The sequence below is a fragment of the Opisthocomus hoazin genome, chromosome 6, assembly GCF_030867145.1.
Source record: "Opisthocomus hoazin isolate bOpiHoa1 chromosome 6, bOpiHoa1.hap1, whole genome shotgun sequence".
In the NCBI taxonomy this organism is placed as follows: domain Eukaryota; kingdom Metazoa; phylum Chordata; class Aves; order Opisthocomiformes; family Opisthocomidae; genus Opisthocomus; species Opisthocomus hoazin.
This window is the reverse complement of record NC_134419.1, coordinates 401030-419464: the sequence shown is the minus strand read 5'-3', so window position 1 is coordinate 419464 and position 18435 is coordinate 401030. Positions and strand designations below refer to the sequence as shown.

The 18435-nt window shown below is 47.3% G+C and overlaps 1 protein-coding gene across 3 annotated transcripts in view; it reads right to left on the bottom strand.

Moving 5' to 3' along the window:
• ERICH3 (glutamate rich 3) overlaps positions 1-18435 on the bottom strand; it is a 53182-nt gene that overhangs the window by 10554 nt on the left and 24193 nt on the right. For all 3 annotated transcript variants that reach the window (XR_012764358.1, XM_075424216.1, XM_075424217.1), the window contains exons 14-22: positions 14920-15423; positions 14399-14545; positions 11245-11748; positions 10724-10870; positions 7570-8073; positions 7049-7195; positions 3895-4398; positions 3374-3520; positions 220-723 (exon numbers count right to left, since the gene is read on the bottom strand). Coding sequence is in view for 2 of the 3 variants with exons in the window: in XM_075424216.1 (XP_075280331.1) it covers positions 220-723; positions 3374-3520; positions 3895-4398; positions 7049-7195; positions 7570-8073; positions 10724-10870; positions 11245-11748; positions 14399-14545; positions 14920-15423 (3108 nt within the window). In the remaining variant the exon portion in view is untranslated. The remainder of the gene's footprint in view (positions 1-219; positions 724-3373; positions 3521-3894; positions 4399-7048; positions 7196-7569; positions 8074-10723; positions 10871-11244; positions 11749-14398; positions 14546-14919; positions 15424-18435) is intronic.

Here is an 18435-nt window from a genome sequence, read left to right as displayed (position 1 = left end):
TGGCCAAAGCCTTAGACTGGAAACACCAGAAAACAAACAATAAACCCAGGTGGCATTCTGGGCGGTTATTTAGCTCACAGCAGTACACGGTATTCTTGTAGCTTGAAAATAGTCCAGCAGCTGCATTCCCTGTGCTAGACCATGACTTAGCATAAAGGCAAACACAGCAACACCTGCATGCGCTAGTCACTCACAGCTGTGCAGACGGACTGTACTCACCACCTCCTCCGTCACCCTGAGCAGACTCTTCATCGCTATCCTCCGCTTCCATCGTGTTGCTTTCCAAAGGCACTAGAAGGCTTTCTTCCCCAGCATCGCTCCTGATACTTGCATTCTTCTCCCCATCTTCCCGTACGGCACCTTCCACCGACCCAGTCTGTCTGAGTTCTCCATTAACTGCAGGACTTTGATGCTGTCTTCGCATTATATTTTCATGAAAAATTCCAGTACCTTCCCCTACTGTTAGATCTTCCGACTCTGCCTTTTCCGCTTCATCTATTCCTTCCTCTTCCGGTGCAAAAGTTTCCTGATTTTCCTCCATTCTCAGCAGTTTATTCTCCCCGTGCTCATTTCCGTATTGTGCACGTGCTGCGTTATCAGATGCCTTTTCAATATCATACTCCTCTTTGCCCATAACACCGTCTTTCTCCATTTCACCATCAGAGTCATCTTCACTGCTGCACGGAGTACCGGCAGAAGAGAGAGAGCGCGCAGACCTCTGATCTACAAATAGCAAACATAATTTTGTTTTAGTATTTGTCACTAAAACATCTGCATTCGTTGGCCACTAGTTCCCTTTGGTACGCACAAAGGAACAGATGCTCCTCTGATATCAACCTCTGAATTACACCATCTGATGATAGCGTGACAAAATTCCAGGAAGTGTAACAGAAGAACATTGCCCACAGGTATCGAAGTGTTAAAATCAAAGCCATTTAACATATTTTTGTCCGACAATGGAAATGAACCAGATTAGCTCCGTCAATCGCTTAGAAATACACCTCCAAAAGCACCTCTAAATATGACTCCAGTTTTAGAATAGTTTCTTGCGCTCCATTTGATAAAAGATTGCAAACATAGCAACTGTCCTTTAGTGCACTTCTGTTATCTCAGTGAATACGATAAAGATCTCCAAAATCACGTGCAAACCACTCAAGCTGGACTGGAGATGAAGTTCACTGTCTCGCTGCTCCCTGCTGCCACTCTGCCCTTCCTGCCCTCCAGAGCCAGGCCCGCCTTGCTCTCGGGGCATGCCTGCTGCAGGGGAAAGCAGAAGGTGCGCAGGGCAGCTCAAGCAGCTGCAGACAGTGAAGGAACCAGAAGAAGAGAGGACAAGCTGGGAAGAGAATTTCCAGAGAGAGAATGGAGGTGGGGGAAGGAGGGCAGGGAGCACAGCAGGTTGCTTCCTCCCACCAGACCACGCATCGCCTGAACACTAGACCAGACTTTAAAAGTAAAAACTCTACATTTTGCAATATAAGAAATCATGCCTTCATCCAAGACGCATCTTGCACCAGGTTTGTTGCTTATGTTTACCACTAGATTTCTGTCCCTTGTATTTTAAAATTTTTCTTCTTTTATACATGGACATATATTAATGAGTTACCAATCACTGTCGTATTTTTACAGCACTCACACTGAAAATCCTGCCTCCTGAACCTGGGAGCACTCAGGCCCACTATCAAAATCAGTAACATGTCATCATTTAAGAAACTTCTAATGGAAGTTTTGGTACAAAATGAAATAAAACATCCCAAACTGTCATCCAAACTCAGAGCTAAATATTGCTGTCTCCACAAAAGCACAGTGTCTGGAACTGTCCAGCCGCTAATACTGGACTGAGTCTAACGTAATGGATTTTGCCAGTCCCTGTAACACAGATGCTTTGTTCACTTTGTCTAAAAGAAACCAAATGCTGTGTTGTGCGTGCTATACTCTACGTGTTCACCTGCTTCACCAGCAGAGAGAGGCGTTCATTTACTCTGGCTGCTGCTTACAAAGTATTCCCTCCTGTAAAGTGAGGTCTTGCCTTGGGCAGGAACGGTAACGGCAACCGGGAAGCTGCTTCAGCGCTGAAGTATTCAAAACAAGGCACCATGCGAACCTGAGAAGTTAACAACTAGGAGATTCCAGGCTTTCCAAAGACCTCCTGCCTGGGAAGCAAACATGTTTCAACTATGATTTGGAGGGACAATTGACACAGAAGTCAGGCTGCACAGGAACCACATGTTCTCCTACCCTGGTCTATGCATCACAAATACAGGTCCTTGTGAAGATCAACATATGCAGACTACTGGACTTTGAAATTAAATGCTATGGACAGTTGTTTGTGGTCAGCTGATGAGACCAAGGCAGAAGCAATCTCGTCTGAGAAAGAATTACTGAGAAAAAGAAAATAACTGACAGACCAGAAGGAACCTCCAGCCTCCTGTATACATCTTCTGGATGAAAGACAACAAACCTTGAAAGGCTATGTTCTTACACTACACAGAGGAAGAAGATCTACAGGCTCCCAGCTGACCAGAAAAAAAAACTTACAACACCCTGGATTAATGTGCCAAAGTCCAAGACAGTGCGCAACTAGCAATTTAAAAACAATATATATGACCTGTTCCTGCCAGCTTAGACTCTTAGTGGACAGAAGAAAGAAATGTAAGAGCAACAGTGCAGACTGAAGCTGGTTTTAACCTATGGTTTTCTTCTCTTCTCAGACTCGTCGCTACTGCGGAGCAGAATCTTAACATTTACTTTCACTACAGCTCATGGCTGCAGCAGGATGGCTGGCCTTAACACCCCCTGTTTAACACGCAAGGCTCTTCTGTCGGGCAGATCAAGTCTCCAGCGATAAACTGCTAAGGTTGCAAGGACCAGAAACATTCGTGGAGGGAACCAAGATCAAGCTGCAATTTCCTCACTGCCAGTTACGCCAACTGCGAACAGAGAGATGAGTTTGGGAGACAAAGAGGGTACAGCACGGAGACCAGGTCTGCAGTTCGGCTGCAGTTCGGTCCCAGTCCGTCAGTCCCAGCCTGCCCGTCTTGACAATGCCTTTCCCAAGGAGGCCCCACGCTGCCTGGAAGCAAAGGGAAACTCACTGGAGTCCTGCTTTCCACAGCTGTTTTCTTGACTGGCAGCCAGTTTTTTCATGGCCTGGATTCTTTACCCGACACCATTCCAAGTGCCAAAAAGTGTTAATTAGACATGACCACAGAATTCAGCCAGTCATCACCCGATTTTATACATTAGGAAAGAAAAGAGCACAAGGAGAGGGTCTGATAGCCTAGAAAGAAAAGGGAAAGGGCAAACACTTCTATAACAAGACCTCAGATGAAGAAGATCTAATCCATGTCCCCGGATCGACGGCCAACCTCACCTTCATTGGCATCACGCTCTGTACTTGTTATGTTCTCTTGTTCCTCACCCACGCAGGAATCAATAGGTTCAGGTTCGGAATTCACATGACGATCATCTCCATCTGCCTTTGCTGTTTCCTTCTGGACTGGTTTGCAATCTTCAAAAACTGTCACAAAGTTACAAAAGAGGAGGTAAGAAAGAGAACCATTAAAAAGCAAAAGGGGTGTAGAAGTCATCCAGCTGTCTCAGCTTGGTTTAAAGTCTGAAATGTCAGGGCAGACCCAAATGGAGCCATGTAAAAAGGCTTCATGTAAAAAAGACTGGCCAAAGCCTTAGACTGGAAACACCAGAAAACAAACAATAAACCCAGGTGGCATTCTGGGCGGTTATTTAGCTCACAGCAGTACACGGTATTCTTGTAGCTTGAAAATAGTCCAGCAGCTGCATTCCCTGTGCTAGACCATGACTTAGCATAAAGGCAAACACAGCAACACCTGCATGCGCTAGTCACTCACAGCTGTGCAGACGGACTGTACTCACCACCTCCTCCGTCACCCTGAGCAGACTCTTCATCGCTATCCTCCGCTTCCATCGTGTTGCTTTCCAAAGGCACTAGAAGGCTTTCTTCCCCAGCATCGCTCCTGATACTTGCATTCTTCTCCCCATCTTCCTGTACGGCACCTTCCACCGACCCAGTCTGTCTGAGTTCTCCATTAACTGCAGGACTTTGATGCTGTCTTCGCATTATATTTTCATGAAAAATTCCAGTACCTTCCCCTACTGTTAGATCTTCCGACTCTGCCTTTTCCGCTTCATCTATTCCTTCCTCTTCCGGTGCAAAAGTTTCCTGATTTTCCTCCATTCTCAGCAGTTTATTCTCCCCGTGCTCATTTCCGTATTGTGCACGTGCTGCGTTATCAGATGCCTTTTCAATATCATACTCCTCTTTGCCCATAACACCGTCTTTCTCCATTTCACCATCAGAGTCATCTTCACTGCTGCACGGAGTACCGGCAGAAGAGAGAGAGCGCGCAGACCTCTGATCTACAAATAGCAAACATAATTTTGTTTTAGTATTTGTCACTAAAACATCTGCATTCGTTGGCCACTAGTTCCCTTTGGTACGCACAAAGGAACAGATGCTCCTCTGATATCAACCTCTGAATTACACCATCTGATGATAGCGTGACAAAATTCCAGGAAGTGTAACAGAAGAACATTGCCCACAGGTATCGAAGTGTTAAAATCAAAGCCATTTAACATATTTTTGTCCGACAATGGAAATGAACCAGATTAGCTCCGTCAATCGCTTAGAAATACACCTCCAAAAGCACCTCTAAATATGACTCCAGTTTTAGAATAGTTTCTTGCGCTCCATTTGATAAAAGATTGCAAACATAGCAACTGTCCTTTAGTGCACTTCTGTTATCTCAGTGAATACGATAAAGATCTCCAAAATCACGTGCAAACCACTCAAGCTGGACTGGAGATGAAGTTCACTGTCTCGCTGCTCCCTGCTGCCACTCTGCCCTTCCTGCCCTCCAGAGCCAGGCCCGCCTTGCTCTCGGGGCATGCCTGCTGCAGGGGAAAGCAGAAGGTGCGCAGGGCAGCTCAAGCAGCTGCAGACAGTGAAGGAACCAGAAGAAGAGAGGACAAGCTGGGAAGAGAATTTCCAGAGAGAGAATGGAGGTGGGGGAAGGAGGGCAGGGAGCACAGCAGGTTGCTTCCTCCCACCAGACCACGCATCGCCTGAACACTAGACCAGACTTTAAAAGTAAAAACTCTACATTTTGCAATATAAGAAATCATGCCTTCATCCAAGACGCATCTTGCACCAGGTTTGTTGCTTATGTTTACCACTAGATTTCTGTCCCTTGTATTTTAAAATTTTTCTTCTTTTATACATGGACATATATTAATGAGTTACCAATCACTGTCGTATTTTTACAGCACTCACACTGAAAATCCTGCCTCCTGAACCTGGGAGCACTCAGGCCCACTATCAAAATCAGTAACATGTCATCATTTAAGAAACTTCTAATGGAAGTTTTGGTACAAAATGAAATAAAACATCCCAAACTGTCATCCAAACTCAGAGCTAAATATTGCTGTCTCCACAAAAGCACAGTGTCTGGAACTGTCCAGCCGCTAATACTGGACTGAGTCTAACGTAATGGATTTTGCCAGTCCCTGTAACACAGATGCTTTGTTCACTTTGTCTAAAAGAAACCAAATGCTGTGTTGTGCGTGCTATACTCTACGTGTTCACCTGCTTCACCAGCAGAGAGAGGCGTTCATTTACTCTGGCTGCTGCTTACAAAGTATTCCCTCCTGTAAAGTGAGGTCTTGCCTTGGGCAGGAACGGTAACGGCAACCGGGAAGCTGCTTCAGCGCTGAAGTATTCAAAACAAGGCACCATGCGAACCTGAGAAGTTAACAACTAGGAGATTCCAGGCTTTCCAAAGACCTCCTGCCTGGGAAGCAAACATGTTTCAACTATGATTTGGAGGGACAATTGACACAGAAGTCAGGCTGCACAGGAACCACATGTTCTCCTACCCTGGTCTATGCATCACAAATACAGGTCCTTGTGAAGATCAACATATGCAGACTACTGGACTTTGAAATTAAATGCTATGGACAGTTGTTTGTGGTCAGCTGATGAGACCAAGGCAGAAGCAATCTCGTCTGAGAAAGAATTACTGAGAAAAAGAAAATAACTGACAGACCAGAAGGAACCTCCAGCCTCCTGTATACATCTTCTGGATGAAAGACAACAAACCTTGAAAGGCTATGTTCTTACACTACACAGAGGAAGAAGATCTACAGGCTCCCAGCTGACCAGAAAAAAAAACTTACAACACCCTGGATTAATGTGCCAAAGTCCAAGACAGTGCGCAACTAGCAATTTAAAAACAATATATATGACCTGTTCCTGCCAGCTTAGACTCTTAGTGGACAGAAGAAAGAAATGTAAGAGCAACAGTGCAGACTGAAGCTGGTTTTAACCTATGGTTTTCTTCTCTTCTCAGACTCGTCGCTACTGCGGAGTAGAATCTTAACATTTACTTTCACTACAGCTCATGGCTGCAGCAGGATGGCTGGCCTTAACACCCCCTGTTTAACACGCAAGGCTCTTCTGTCGGGCAGATCAAGTCTCCAGCGATAAACTGCTAAGGTTGCAAGGACCAGAAACATTCGTGGAGGGAACCAAGATCAAGCTGCAATTTCCTCACTGCCAGTTACGCCAACTGCGAACAGAGAGATGAGTTTGGGAGACAAAGAGGGTACAGCACGGAGACCAGGTCTGCAGTTCGGCTGCAGTTCGGTCCCAGTCCGTCAGTCCCAGCCTGCCCGTCTTGACAATGCCTTTCCCAAGGAGGCCCCACGCTGCCTGGAAGCAAAGGGAAACTCACTGGAGTCCTGCTTTCCACAGCTGTTTTCTTGACTGGCAGCCAGTTTTTTCATGGCCTGGATTCTTTACCCGACACCATTCCAAGTGCCAAAAAGTGTTAATTAGACATGACCACAGAATTCAGCCAGTCATCACCCGATTTTATACATTAGGAAAGAAAAGAGCACAAGGAGAGGGTCTGATAGCCTAGAAAGAAAAGGGAAAGGGCAAACACTTCTATAACAAGACCTCAGATGAAGAAGATCTAATCCATGTCCCCGGATCGACGGCCAACCTCACCTTCATTGGCATCACGCTCTGTACTTGTTATGTTCTCTTCTTCCTCACCCACGCAGGAATCAATAGGTTCAGGTTCGGAATTCACATGACGATCATCTCCATCTGCCTTTGCTGTTTCCTTCTGGACTGGTTTGCAATCTTCAAAAACTGTCACAAAGTTACAAAAGAGGAGGTAAGAAAGAGAACCATTAAAAAGCAAAAGGGGTGTAGAAGTCATCCAGCTGTCTCAGCTTGGTTTAAAGTCTGAAATGTCAGGGCAGACCCAAATGGAGCCATGTAAAAAGGCTTCATGTAAAAAAGACTGGCCAAAGCCTTAGACTGGAAACACCAGAAAACAAACAATAAACCCAGGTGGCATTCTGGGCGGTTATTTAGCTCACAGCAGTACACGGTATTCTTGTAGCTTGAAAATAGTCCAGCAGCTGCATTCCCTGTGCTAGACCATGACTTAGCATAAAGGCAAACACAGCAACACCTGCATGCGCTAGTCACTCACAGCTGTGCAGACGGACTGTACTCACCACCTCCTCCGTCACCCTGAGCAGACTCTTCATCGCTATCCTCCGCTTCCATCGTGTTGCTTTCCAAAGGCACTAGAAGGCTTTCTTCCCCAGCATCGCTCCTGATACTTGCATTCTTCTCCCCATCTTCCTGTACAGCACCTTCCACCGACCCAGTCTGTCTGAGTTCTCCATTAACTGCAGGACTTTGATGCTGTCTTCGCATTATATTTTCATGAAAAATTCCAGTACCTTCCCCTACTGCTAGATCTTCCGACTCTGCCTTTTCCGCTTCATCTATTCCTTCCTCTTCCGGTGCAAAAGTTTCCTGATTTTCCTCCATTCTCAGCAGTTTATTCTCCCCGTGCTCATTTCCGTATTGTGCACGTGCTGCGTTATCAGATGCCTTTTCAATATCATACTCCTCTTTGCCCATAACACCATCTTTCTCCATTTCACCATCAGAGTCATCTTCACTGCTGCACGGAGTACCGGCAGAAGAGAGAGAGCGCGCAGACCTCTGATCTACAAATAGCAAACATAATTTTGTTTTAGTATTTGTCACTAAAACATCTGCATTCGTTGGCCACTAGTTCCCTTTGGTACGCACAAAGGAACAGATGCTCCTCTGATATCAACCTCTGAATTACACCATCTGATGATAGCGTGACAAAATTCCAGGAAGTGTAACAGAAGAACATTGCCCACAGGTATCGAAGTGTTAAAATCAAAGCCATTTAACATATTTTTGTCCGACAATGGAAATGAACCAGATTAGCTCCGTCAATCGCTTAGAAATACACCTCCAAAAGCACCTCTAAATATGACTCCAGTTTTAGAATAGTTTCTTGCGCTCCATTTGATAAAAGATTGCAAACATAGCAACTGTCCTTTAGTGCACTTCTGTTATCTCAGTGAATACGATAAAGATCTCCAAAATCACGTGCAAACCACTCAAGCTGGACTGGAGATGAAGTTCACTGTCTCGCTGCTCCCTGCTGCCACTCTGCCCTTCCTGCCCTCCAGAGCCAGGCCCGCCTTGCTCTCGGGGCATGCCTGCTGCAGGGGAAAGCAGAAGGTGCGCAGGGCAGCTCAAGCAGCTGCAGACAGTGAAGGAACCAGAAGAAGAGAGGACAAGCTGGGAAGAGAATTTCCAGAGAGAGAATGGAGGTGGGGGAAGGAGGGCAGGGAGCACAGCAGGTTGCTTCCTCCCACCAGACCACGCATCGCCTGAACACTAGACCAGACTTTAAAAGTAAAAACTCTACATTTTGCAATATAAGAAATCATGCCTTCATCCAAGACGCATCTTGCACCAGGTTTGTTGCTTATGTTTACCACTAGATTTCTGTCCCTTGTATTTTAAAATTTTTCTTCTTTTATACATGGACATATATTAATGAGTTACCAATCACTGTCGTATTTTTACAGCACTCACACTGAAAATCCTGCCTCCTGAACCTGGGAGCACTCAGGCCCACTATCAAAATCAGTAACATGTCATCATTTAAGAAACTTCTAATGGAAGTTTTGGTACAAAATGAAATAAAACATCCCAAACTGTCATCCAAACTCAGAGCTAAATATTGCTGTCTCCACAAAAGCACAGTGTCTGGAACTGTCCAGCCGCTAATACTGGACTGAGTCTAACGTAATGGATTTTGCCAGTCCCTGTAACACAGATGCTTTGTTCACTTTGTCTAAAAGAAACCAAATGCTGTGTTGTGCGTGCTATACTCTACGTGTTCACCTGCTTCACCAGCAGAGAGAGGCGTTCATTTACTCTGGCTGCTGCTTACAAAGTATTCCCTCCTGTAAAGTGAGGTCTTGCCTTGGGCAGGAACGGTAACGGCAACCGGGAAGCTGCTTCAGCGCTGAAGTATTCAAAACAAGGCACCATGCGAACCTGAGAAGTTAACAACTAGGAGATTCCAGGCTTTCCAAAGACCTCCTGCCTGGGAAGCAAACATGTTTCAACTATGATTTGGAGGGACAATTGACACAGAAGTCAGGCTGCACAGGAACCACATGTTCTCCTACCCTGGTCTATGCATCACAAATACAGGTCCTTGTGAAGATCAACATATGCAGACTACTGGACTTTGAAATTAAATGCTATGGACAGTTGTTTGTGGTCAGCTGATGAGACCAAGGCAGAAGCAATCTCGTCTGAGAAAGAATTACTGAGAAAAAGAAAATAACTGACAGACCAGAAGGAACCTCCAGCCTCCTGTATACATCTTCTGGATGAAAGACAACAAACCTTGAAAGGCTATGTTCTTACACTACACAGAGGAAGAAGATCTACAGGCTCCCAGCTGACCAGAAAAAAAAACTTACAACACCCTGGATTAATGTGCCAAAGTCCAAGACAGTGCGCAACTAGCAATTTAAAAACAATATATATGACCTGTTCCTGCCAGCTTAGACTCTTAGTGGACAGAAGAAAGAAATGTAAGAGCAACAGTGCAGACTGAAGCTGGTTTTAACCTATGGTTTTCTTCTCTTCTCAGACTCGTCGCTACTGCGGAGTAGAATCTTAACATTTACTTTCACTACAGCTCATGGCTGCAGCAGGATGGCTGGCCTTAACACCCCCTGTTTAACACGCAAGGCTCTTCTGTCGGGCAGATCAAGTCTCCAGCGATAAACTGCTAAGGTTGCAAGGACCAGAAACATTCGTGGAGGGAACCAAGATCAAGCTGCAATTTCCTCACTGCCAGTTACGCCAACTGCGAACAGAGAGATGAGTTTGGGAGACAAAGAGGGTACAGCACGGAGACCAGGTCTGCAGTTCGGCTGCAGTTCGGTCCCAGTCCGTCAGTCCCAGCCTGCCCGTCTTGACAATGCCTTTCCCAAGGAGGCCCCACGCTGCCTGGAAGCAAAGGGAAACTCACTGGAGTCCTGCTTTCCACAGCTGTTTTCTTGACTGGCAGCCAGTTTTTTCATGGCCTGGATTCTTTACCCGACACCATTCCAAGTGCCAAAAAGTGTTAATTAGACATGACCACAGAATTCAGCCAGTCATCACCCGATTTTATACATTAGGAAAGAAAAGAGCACAAGGAGAGGGTCTGATAGCCTAGAAAGAAAAGGGAAAGGGCAAACACTTCTATAACAAGACCTCAGATGAAGAAGATCTAATCCATGTCCCCGGATCGACGGCCAACCTCACCTTCATTGGCATCACGCTCTGTACTTGTTATGTTCTCTTCTTCCTCACCCACGCAGGAATCAATAGGTTCAGGTTCGGAATTCACATGACGATCATCTCCATCTGCCTTTGCTGTTTCCTTCTGGACTGGTTTGCAATCTTCAAAAACTGTCACAAAGTTACAAAAGAGGAGGTAAGAAAGAGAACCATTAAAAAGCAAAAGGGGTGTAGAAGTCATCCAGCTGTCTCAGCTTGGTTTAAAGTCTGAAATGTCAGGGCAGACCCAAATGGAGCCATGTAAAAAGGCTTCATGTAAAAAAGACTGGCCAAAGCCTTAGACTGGAAACACCAGAAAACAAACAATAAACCCAGGTGGCATTCTGGGCGGTTATTTAGCTCACAGCAGTACACGGTATTCTTGTAGCTTGAAAATAGTCCAGCAGCTGCATTCCCTGTGCTAGACCATGACTTAGCATAAAGGCAAACACAGCAACACCTGCATGCGCTAGTCACTCACAGCTGTGCAGACGGACTGTACTCACCACCTCCTCCGTCACCCTGAGCAGACTCTTCATCGCTATCCTCCGCTTCCATCGTGTTGCTTTCCAAAGGCACTAGAAGGCTTTCTTCCCCAGCATCGCTCCTGATACTTGCATTCTTCTCCCCATCTTCCTGTACAGCACCTTCCACCGACCCAGTCTGTCTGAGTTCTCCATTAACTGCAGGACTTTGATGCTGTCTTCGCATTATATTTTCATGAAAAATTCCAGTACCTTCCCCTACTGCTAGATCTTCCGACTCTGCCTTTTCCGCTTCATCTATTCCTTCCTCTTCCGGTGCAAAAGTTTCCTGATTTTCCTCCATTCTCAGCAGTTTATTCTCCCCGTGCTCATTTCCGTATTGTGCACGTGCTGCGTTATCAGATGCCTTTTCAATATCATACTCCTCTTTGCCCATAACACCGTCTTTCTCCATTTCACCATCAGAGTCATCTTCACTGCTGCACGGAGTACCGGCAGAAGAGAGAGAGCGCGCAGACCTCTGATCTACAAATAGCAAACATAATTTTGTTTTAGTATTTGTCACTAAAACATCTGCATTCGTTGGCCACTAGTTCCCTTTGGTACGCACAAAGGAACAGATGCTCCTCTGATATCAACCTCTGAATTACACCATCTGATGATAGCGTGACAAAATTCCAGGAAGTGTAACAGAAGAACATTGCCCACAGGTATCGAAGTGTTAAAATCAAAGCCATTTAACATATTTTTGTCCGACAATGGAAATGAACCAGATTAGCTCCGTCAATCGCTTAGAAATACACCTCCAAAAGCACCTCTAAATATGACTCCAGTTTTAGAATAGTTTCTTGCGCTCCATTTGATAAAAGATTGCAAACATAGCAACTGTCCTTTAGTGCACTTCTGTTATCTCAGTGAATACGATAAAGATCTCCAAAATCACGTGCAAACCACTCAAGCTGGACTGGAGATGAAGTTCACTGTCTCGCTGCTCCCTGCTGCCACTCTGCCCTTCCTGCCCTCCAGAGCCAGGCCCGCCTTGCTCTCGGGGCATGCCTGCTGCAGGGGAAAGCAGAAGGTGCGCAGGGCAGCTCAAGCAGCTGCAGACAGTGAAGGAACCAGAAGAAGAGAGGACAAGCTGGGAAGAGAATTTCCAGAGAGAGAATGGAGGTGGGGGAAGGAGGGCAGGGAGCACAGCAGGTTGCTTCCTCCCACCAGACCACGCATCGCCTGAACACTAGACCAGACTTTAAAAGTAAAAACTCTACATTTTGCAATATAAGAAATCATGCCTTCATCCAAGACGCATCTTGCACCAGGTTTGTTGCTTATGTTTACCACTAGATTTCTGTCCCTTGTATTTTAAAATTTTTCTTCTTTTATACATGGACATATATTAATGAGTTACCAATCACTGTCGTATTTTTACAGCACTCACACTGAAAATCCTGCCTCCTGAACCTGGGAGCACTCAGGCCCACTATCAAAATCAGTAACATGTCATCATTTAAGAAACTTCTAATGGAAGTTTTGGTACAAAATGAAATAAAACATCCCAAACTGTCATCCAAACTCAGAGCTAAATATTGCTGTCTCCACAAAAGCACAGTGTCTGGAACTGTCCAGCCGCTAATACTGGACTGAGTCTAACGTAATGGATTTTGCCAGTCCCTGTAACACAGATGCTTTGTTCACTTTGTCTAAAAGAAACCAAATGCTGTGTTGTGCGTGCTATACTCTACGTGTTCACCTGCTTCACCAGCAGAGAGAGGCGTTCATTTACTCTGGCTGCTGCTTACAAAGTATTCCCTCCTGTAAAGTGAGGTCTTGCCTTGGGCAGGAACGGTAACGGCAACCGGGAAGCTGCTTCAGCGCTGAAGTATTCAAAACAAGGCACCATGCGAACCTGAGAAGTTAACAACTAGGAGATTCCAGGCTTTCCAAAGACCTCCTGCCTGGGAAGCAAACATGTTTCAACTATGATTTGGAGGGACAATTGACACAGAAGTCAGGCTGCACAGGAACCACATGTTCTCCTACCCTGGTCTATGCATCACAAATACAGGTCCTTGTGAAGATCAACATATGCAGACTACTGGACTTTGAAATTAAATGCTATGGACAGTTGTTTGTGGTCAGCTGATGAGACCAAGGCAGAAGCAATCTCGTCTGAGAAAGAATTACTGAGAAAAAGAAAATAACTGACAGACCAGAAGGAACCTCCAGCCTCCTGTATACATCTTCTGGATGAAAGACAACAAACCTTGAAAGGCTATGTTCTTACACTACACAGAGGAAGAAGATCTACAGGCTCCCAGCTGACCAGAAAAAAAAACTTACAACACCCTGGATTAATGTGCCAAAGTCCAAGACAGTGCGCAACTAGCAATTTAAAAACAATATATATGACCTGTTCCTGCCAGCTTAGACTCTTAGTGGACAGAAGAAAGAAATGTAAGAGCAACAGTGCAGACTGAAGCTGGTTTTAACCTATGGTTTTCTTCTCTTCTCAGACTCGTCGCTACTGCGGAGCAGAATCTTAACATTTACTTTCACTACAGCTCATGGCTGCAGCAGGATGGCTGGCCTTAACACCCCCTGTTTAACACGCAAGGCTCTTCTGTCGGGCAGATCAAGTCTCCAGCGATAAACTGCTAAGGTCGCAAGGACCAGAAACATTCGTGGAGGGAACCAAGATCAAGCTGCAATTTCCTCACTGCCAGTTACGCCAACTGCGAACAGAGAGATGAGTTTGGGAGACAAAGAGGGTACAGCACGGAGACCAGGTCTGCAGTTCGGCTGCAGTTCGGTCCCAGTCCGTCAGTCCCAGCCTGCCCGTCTTGACAATGCCTTTCCCAAGGAGGCCCCACGCTGCCTGGAAGCAAAGGGAAACTCACTGGAGTCCTGCTTTCCACAGCTGTTTTCTTGACTGGCAGCCAGTTTTTTCATGGCCTGGATTCTTTACCCGACACCATTCCAAGTGCCAAAAAGTGTTAATTAGACATGACCACAGAATCCAGCCAGTCATCACCCGATTTTATACATTAGGAAAGAAAAGAGCACAAGGAGAGGGTCTGATAGCCTAGAAAGAAAAGGGAAAGGGCAAACACTTCTATAACAAGACCTCAGATGAAGAAGATCTAATCCATGTCCCCGGATCGACGGCCAACCTCACCTTCATTGGCATCACGCTCTGTACTTGTTATGTTCTCTTCTTCCTCACCCACGCAGGAATCAATAGGTTCAGGTTCGGAATTCACATGACGATCATCTCCATCTGCCTTTGCTGTTTCCTTCTGGACTGGTTTGCAATCTTCAAAAACTGTCACAAAGTTACAAAAGACGAGGTAAGAAAGAGAACCATTAAAAAGCAAAAGGGGTGTAGAAGTCATCCAGCTGTCTCAGCTTGGTTTAAAGTCTGAAATGTCAGGGCAGACCCAAATGGAGCCATGTAAAAAGGCTTCATGTAAAAAAGACTGGCCAAAGCCTTAGACTGGAAACACTAGAAAACAAACAATAAACCCAGGTGGCATTCTGGGCGGTTATTTAGCTCACAGCAGTACACGGTATTCTTGTAGCTTGAAAATAGTCCAGCAGCTGCATTCCCTGTGCTAGACCATGACTTAGCATAAAGGCAAACACAGCAACACCTGCATGCGCTAGTCACTCACAGCTGTGCAGACGGACTGTACTCACCACCTCCTCCGTCACCCTGAGCAGACTCTTCATCGCTATCCTCCGCTTCCATCGTGTTGCTTTCCAAAGGCACTAGAAGGCTTTCTTCCCCAGCATCGCTCCTGATACTTGCATTCTTCTCCCCATCTTCCCGTACGGCACTTTCCACCGACCCAGTCTGTCTGAGTTCTCCATTAACTGCAGGACTTTGATGCTGTCTTCGCATTATATTTTCATGAAAAATTCCAGTACCTTCCCCTACTGTTAGATCTTCCGACTCTGCCTTTTCCGCTTCATCTATTCCTTCCTCTTCCGGTGCAAAAGTTTCCTGATTTTCCTCCATTCTCAGCAGTTTATTCTCCCCGTGCTCATTTCCGTATTGTGCACGTGCTGCGTTATCAGATGCCTTTTCAATATCATACTCCTCTTTGCCCATAACACCGTCTTTCTCCATTTCACCATCAGAGTCATCTTCACTGCTGCACGGAGTACCGGCAGAAGAGAGAGAGCGCGCAGACCTCTGATCTACAAATAGCAAACATAATTTTGTTTTAGTATTTGTCACTAAAACATCTGCATTCGTTGGCCACTAGTTCCCTTTGGTACGCACAAAGGAACAGATGCTCCTCTGATATCAACCTCTGAATTACACCATCTGATGATAGCGTGACAAAATTCCAGGAAGTGTAACAGAAGAACATTGCCCACAGGTATCGAAGTGTTAAAATCAAAGCCATTTAACATATTTTTGTCCGACAATGGAAATGAACCAGATTAGCTCCGTCAATCGCTTAGAAATACACCTCCAAAAGCACCTCTAAATATGACTCCAGTTTTAGAATAGTTTCTTGCGCTCCATTTGATAAATGATTTCAAACATAGCAACTGTCCTTTAGTGCACTTCTGTTATCTCAGTGAATACGATAAAGATCTCCAAAATCACGTGCAAACCACTCAAGCTGGACTGGAGATGAAGTTCACTGTCTCGCTGCTCCCTGCTGCCACTCTGCCCTTCCTGCCCTCCAGAGCCAGGCCCGCCTTGCTCTCGGGGCATGCCTGCTGCAGGGGAAAGCAGAAGGTGCGCAGGGCAGCTCAAGCAGCTGCAGACAGTGAAGGAACCAGAAGAAGAGAGGACAAGCTGGGAAGAGAATTTCCAGAGAGAGAATGGAGGTGGGGGAAGGAGGGCAGGGCGCACAGCAGGTTGCTTCCTCCCACCAGACCACGCATCGCCTGAACACTAGACCAGACTTTAAAAGTAAAAACTCTACATTTTGCAATACAAGAAATCAATACAAGAAATGGCGATTTCAGCGAAGCCACCGAGGCGAAGGGCTCCGCGAAGGCCCCGCGGAGTGGACAACCGCGCCGGGGAACCCTTTCCTAAAGCGGCAGGATCGACAAGTCGAAAGCGCAGGCAGGGAGAAGGCACCTCACCACCACCACCACCACCCCCCCCCCAGCAGGCAGGGGTCAGCCGCTAACGAGCGCGCAGCTCTGACGCGGCGGGGGCGGGGTCAGCGGTAACGAGGCGCGGCCCTCCCGAGCACAAGCGCCAACCCTAGGGAGCGCGAGCGGCCGGGAGCGCGGCGCGGCAGTTGGCGCAGGCAGCGCGCGCAGGGAAGGCGGAGCCCTCCCCCAGCCCCCGGGGAAGCTGAGGAAACTCATCTGCAGGAAGGAAGCTCGGCCATGGCACCCCGCCGTCAGCAGGCTGCTGCTTCCCTGCTGGTCAGAAAGGAAGCCTCGGCCCAGACTGAGGTCCCTGGAAAGCACGCGGCTGCCCAGGCCTCTGGCTGCAGCGAGTGCCGCCAGCTAGCGCTGGAGACGGACAGCAGCAAAGGGAATGGCCGCACAAGGTGCGACCAGGTGGACTATCTGCTCTGCCTGGTGGCAGAGCTAAGAGAAGAGGTAGATAGGCTAGGGAGCATCAGGGAGGCCGAGCAGGAGATCGACTGGTGGAGCCGTGCCCTGACAACCCAGGAGTCTACCCAGGAACAACCTGTAAAAAAGGCCCGGGACCAAAGGGCACTAGTAACCTCCCCCCACCAGGCTGCAGGAAGGGACGTAAAGGAAAACAGCGAGTGGAAGCGGGTCCGCAATCGGGGCAGGAGGCCAGCCCTTCCCTTGCCCACCACATCTCCACAGGTGCCTCTGCACAATAGGTATGAGGCTCTAGATGTGGAGGACAAGGCGGTGGATGGTGCAGGGGCTGACCCATCCACAGCTGAGGAGGCACAAAGATCAGAAGGACCTCCCTCTCGTATTACTACCAGCTCCACAAGGAGGAAGAGACGAGTCATAGTTGTAGGAGACTCCCAGCTGAGGGGAACAGAGGGTCCGATATGCCAGGCAGACCCTCCTCTCAGGGAAGTCTGTTGCCTCCCGGGAGCATGGGTCAAGGACATTGCTAGGAAACTTCTTGGACTGGTCCGACCCTCACACTATTATCCTCTGCTGCTCTTCCACGTGGGTGCAGACAAAGTTGCAGTAAGTAGCCCGAGGGTAATTAAAAAAGAATTCAAAGCCCTAGGACGATTAGTAAAGGAATCTGGAGCACAGGTTATCTTTTCATCGCTCCTTCCAGTGGTGGGCAGAGACGTTGAGCGACATAGGCAGACTCGGTCTACTAACACATGGCTCCGTGACTGGTGTCACCGCCACAACTTTGGGTTCTTTGGCCACGGGATGACATACACAGCACCAAGCTTGCTGGCATCAAATGGGAGCCAGCTTTCTCAAAGGGGGAAGAGGATCTTTGCCCAGGAGCTGGCGGGGCTCATTGACAGGGCTTTACACTAGAGGGGAAGGGGGAAGGGGAGCCTATCAGGCTTGCCAGCGACAGGCTAGGGGAGGATACACAATGGTTAGAGGGATGGGGGGCTAGTAGGAGCCCTCAACCCGTTGCCCAGCAGCATGCGAGGGACACTGCAGCAATGTGGAAGTCTTGCGGAAGGGAGCTGGAGGCGCCTGAGGTATCAGGTGCCAACAAGAAAATACCCATGAAACACCTCAAGGGAAAAAAGGGGTGCTCTGCTATGAAGGTAACGAGGCCGACAGCTCAGATGAAATGCCTCTATACAAACGCACGCAGCATGGGAAACAAACAGGAGGAGTTGGAAGCAATCGTGCTGCTGGAAAGCTACGACCTGATTGCCATCACGGAAACTTGGTGGGATGAATCCCACGACTGAAATGTAGCTCTTGATGGCTACAGGCTGTTCACAAGGGACAGGCAAGGAAGGAGGGGCGGGGGCGTTGCCCTTTACATCAAGAAAACACTACAGAGTGAAGAGCTGGCCCTGAAGAATAACCACGAGCAGGTCGAAAGCTTATGGGTAAGAATCGGAGAGAGAGGCAACAAAGGGAACCTAGTGGTTGGTGTCTACTACAGGCCGCCAGATCAAGAGGAGCTGACAGACAAAGCGTTCTTCCTCCAACTCCAGGAGGCTTCGCGCTCGCAGGCTCTCGTCCTACTGGGGGACTTCAACCACCCGGACATCTGCTGGAAAAGCAACACGGCAAGCTGTAGGCAATCCAGCA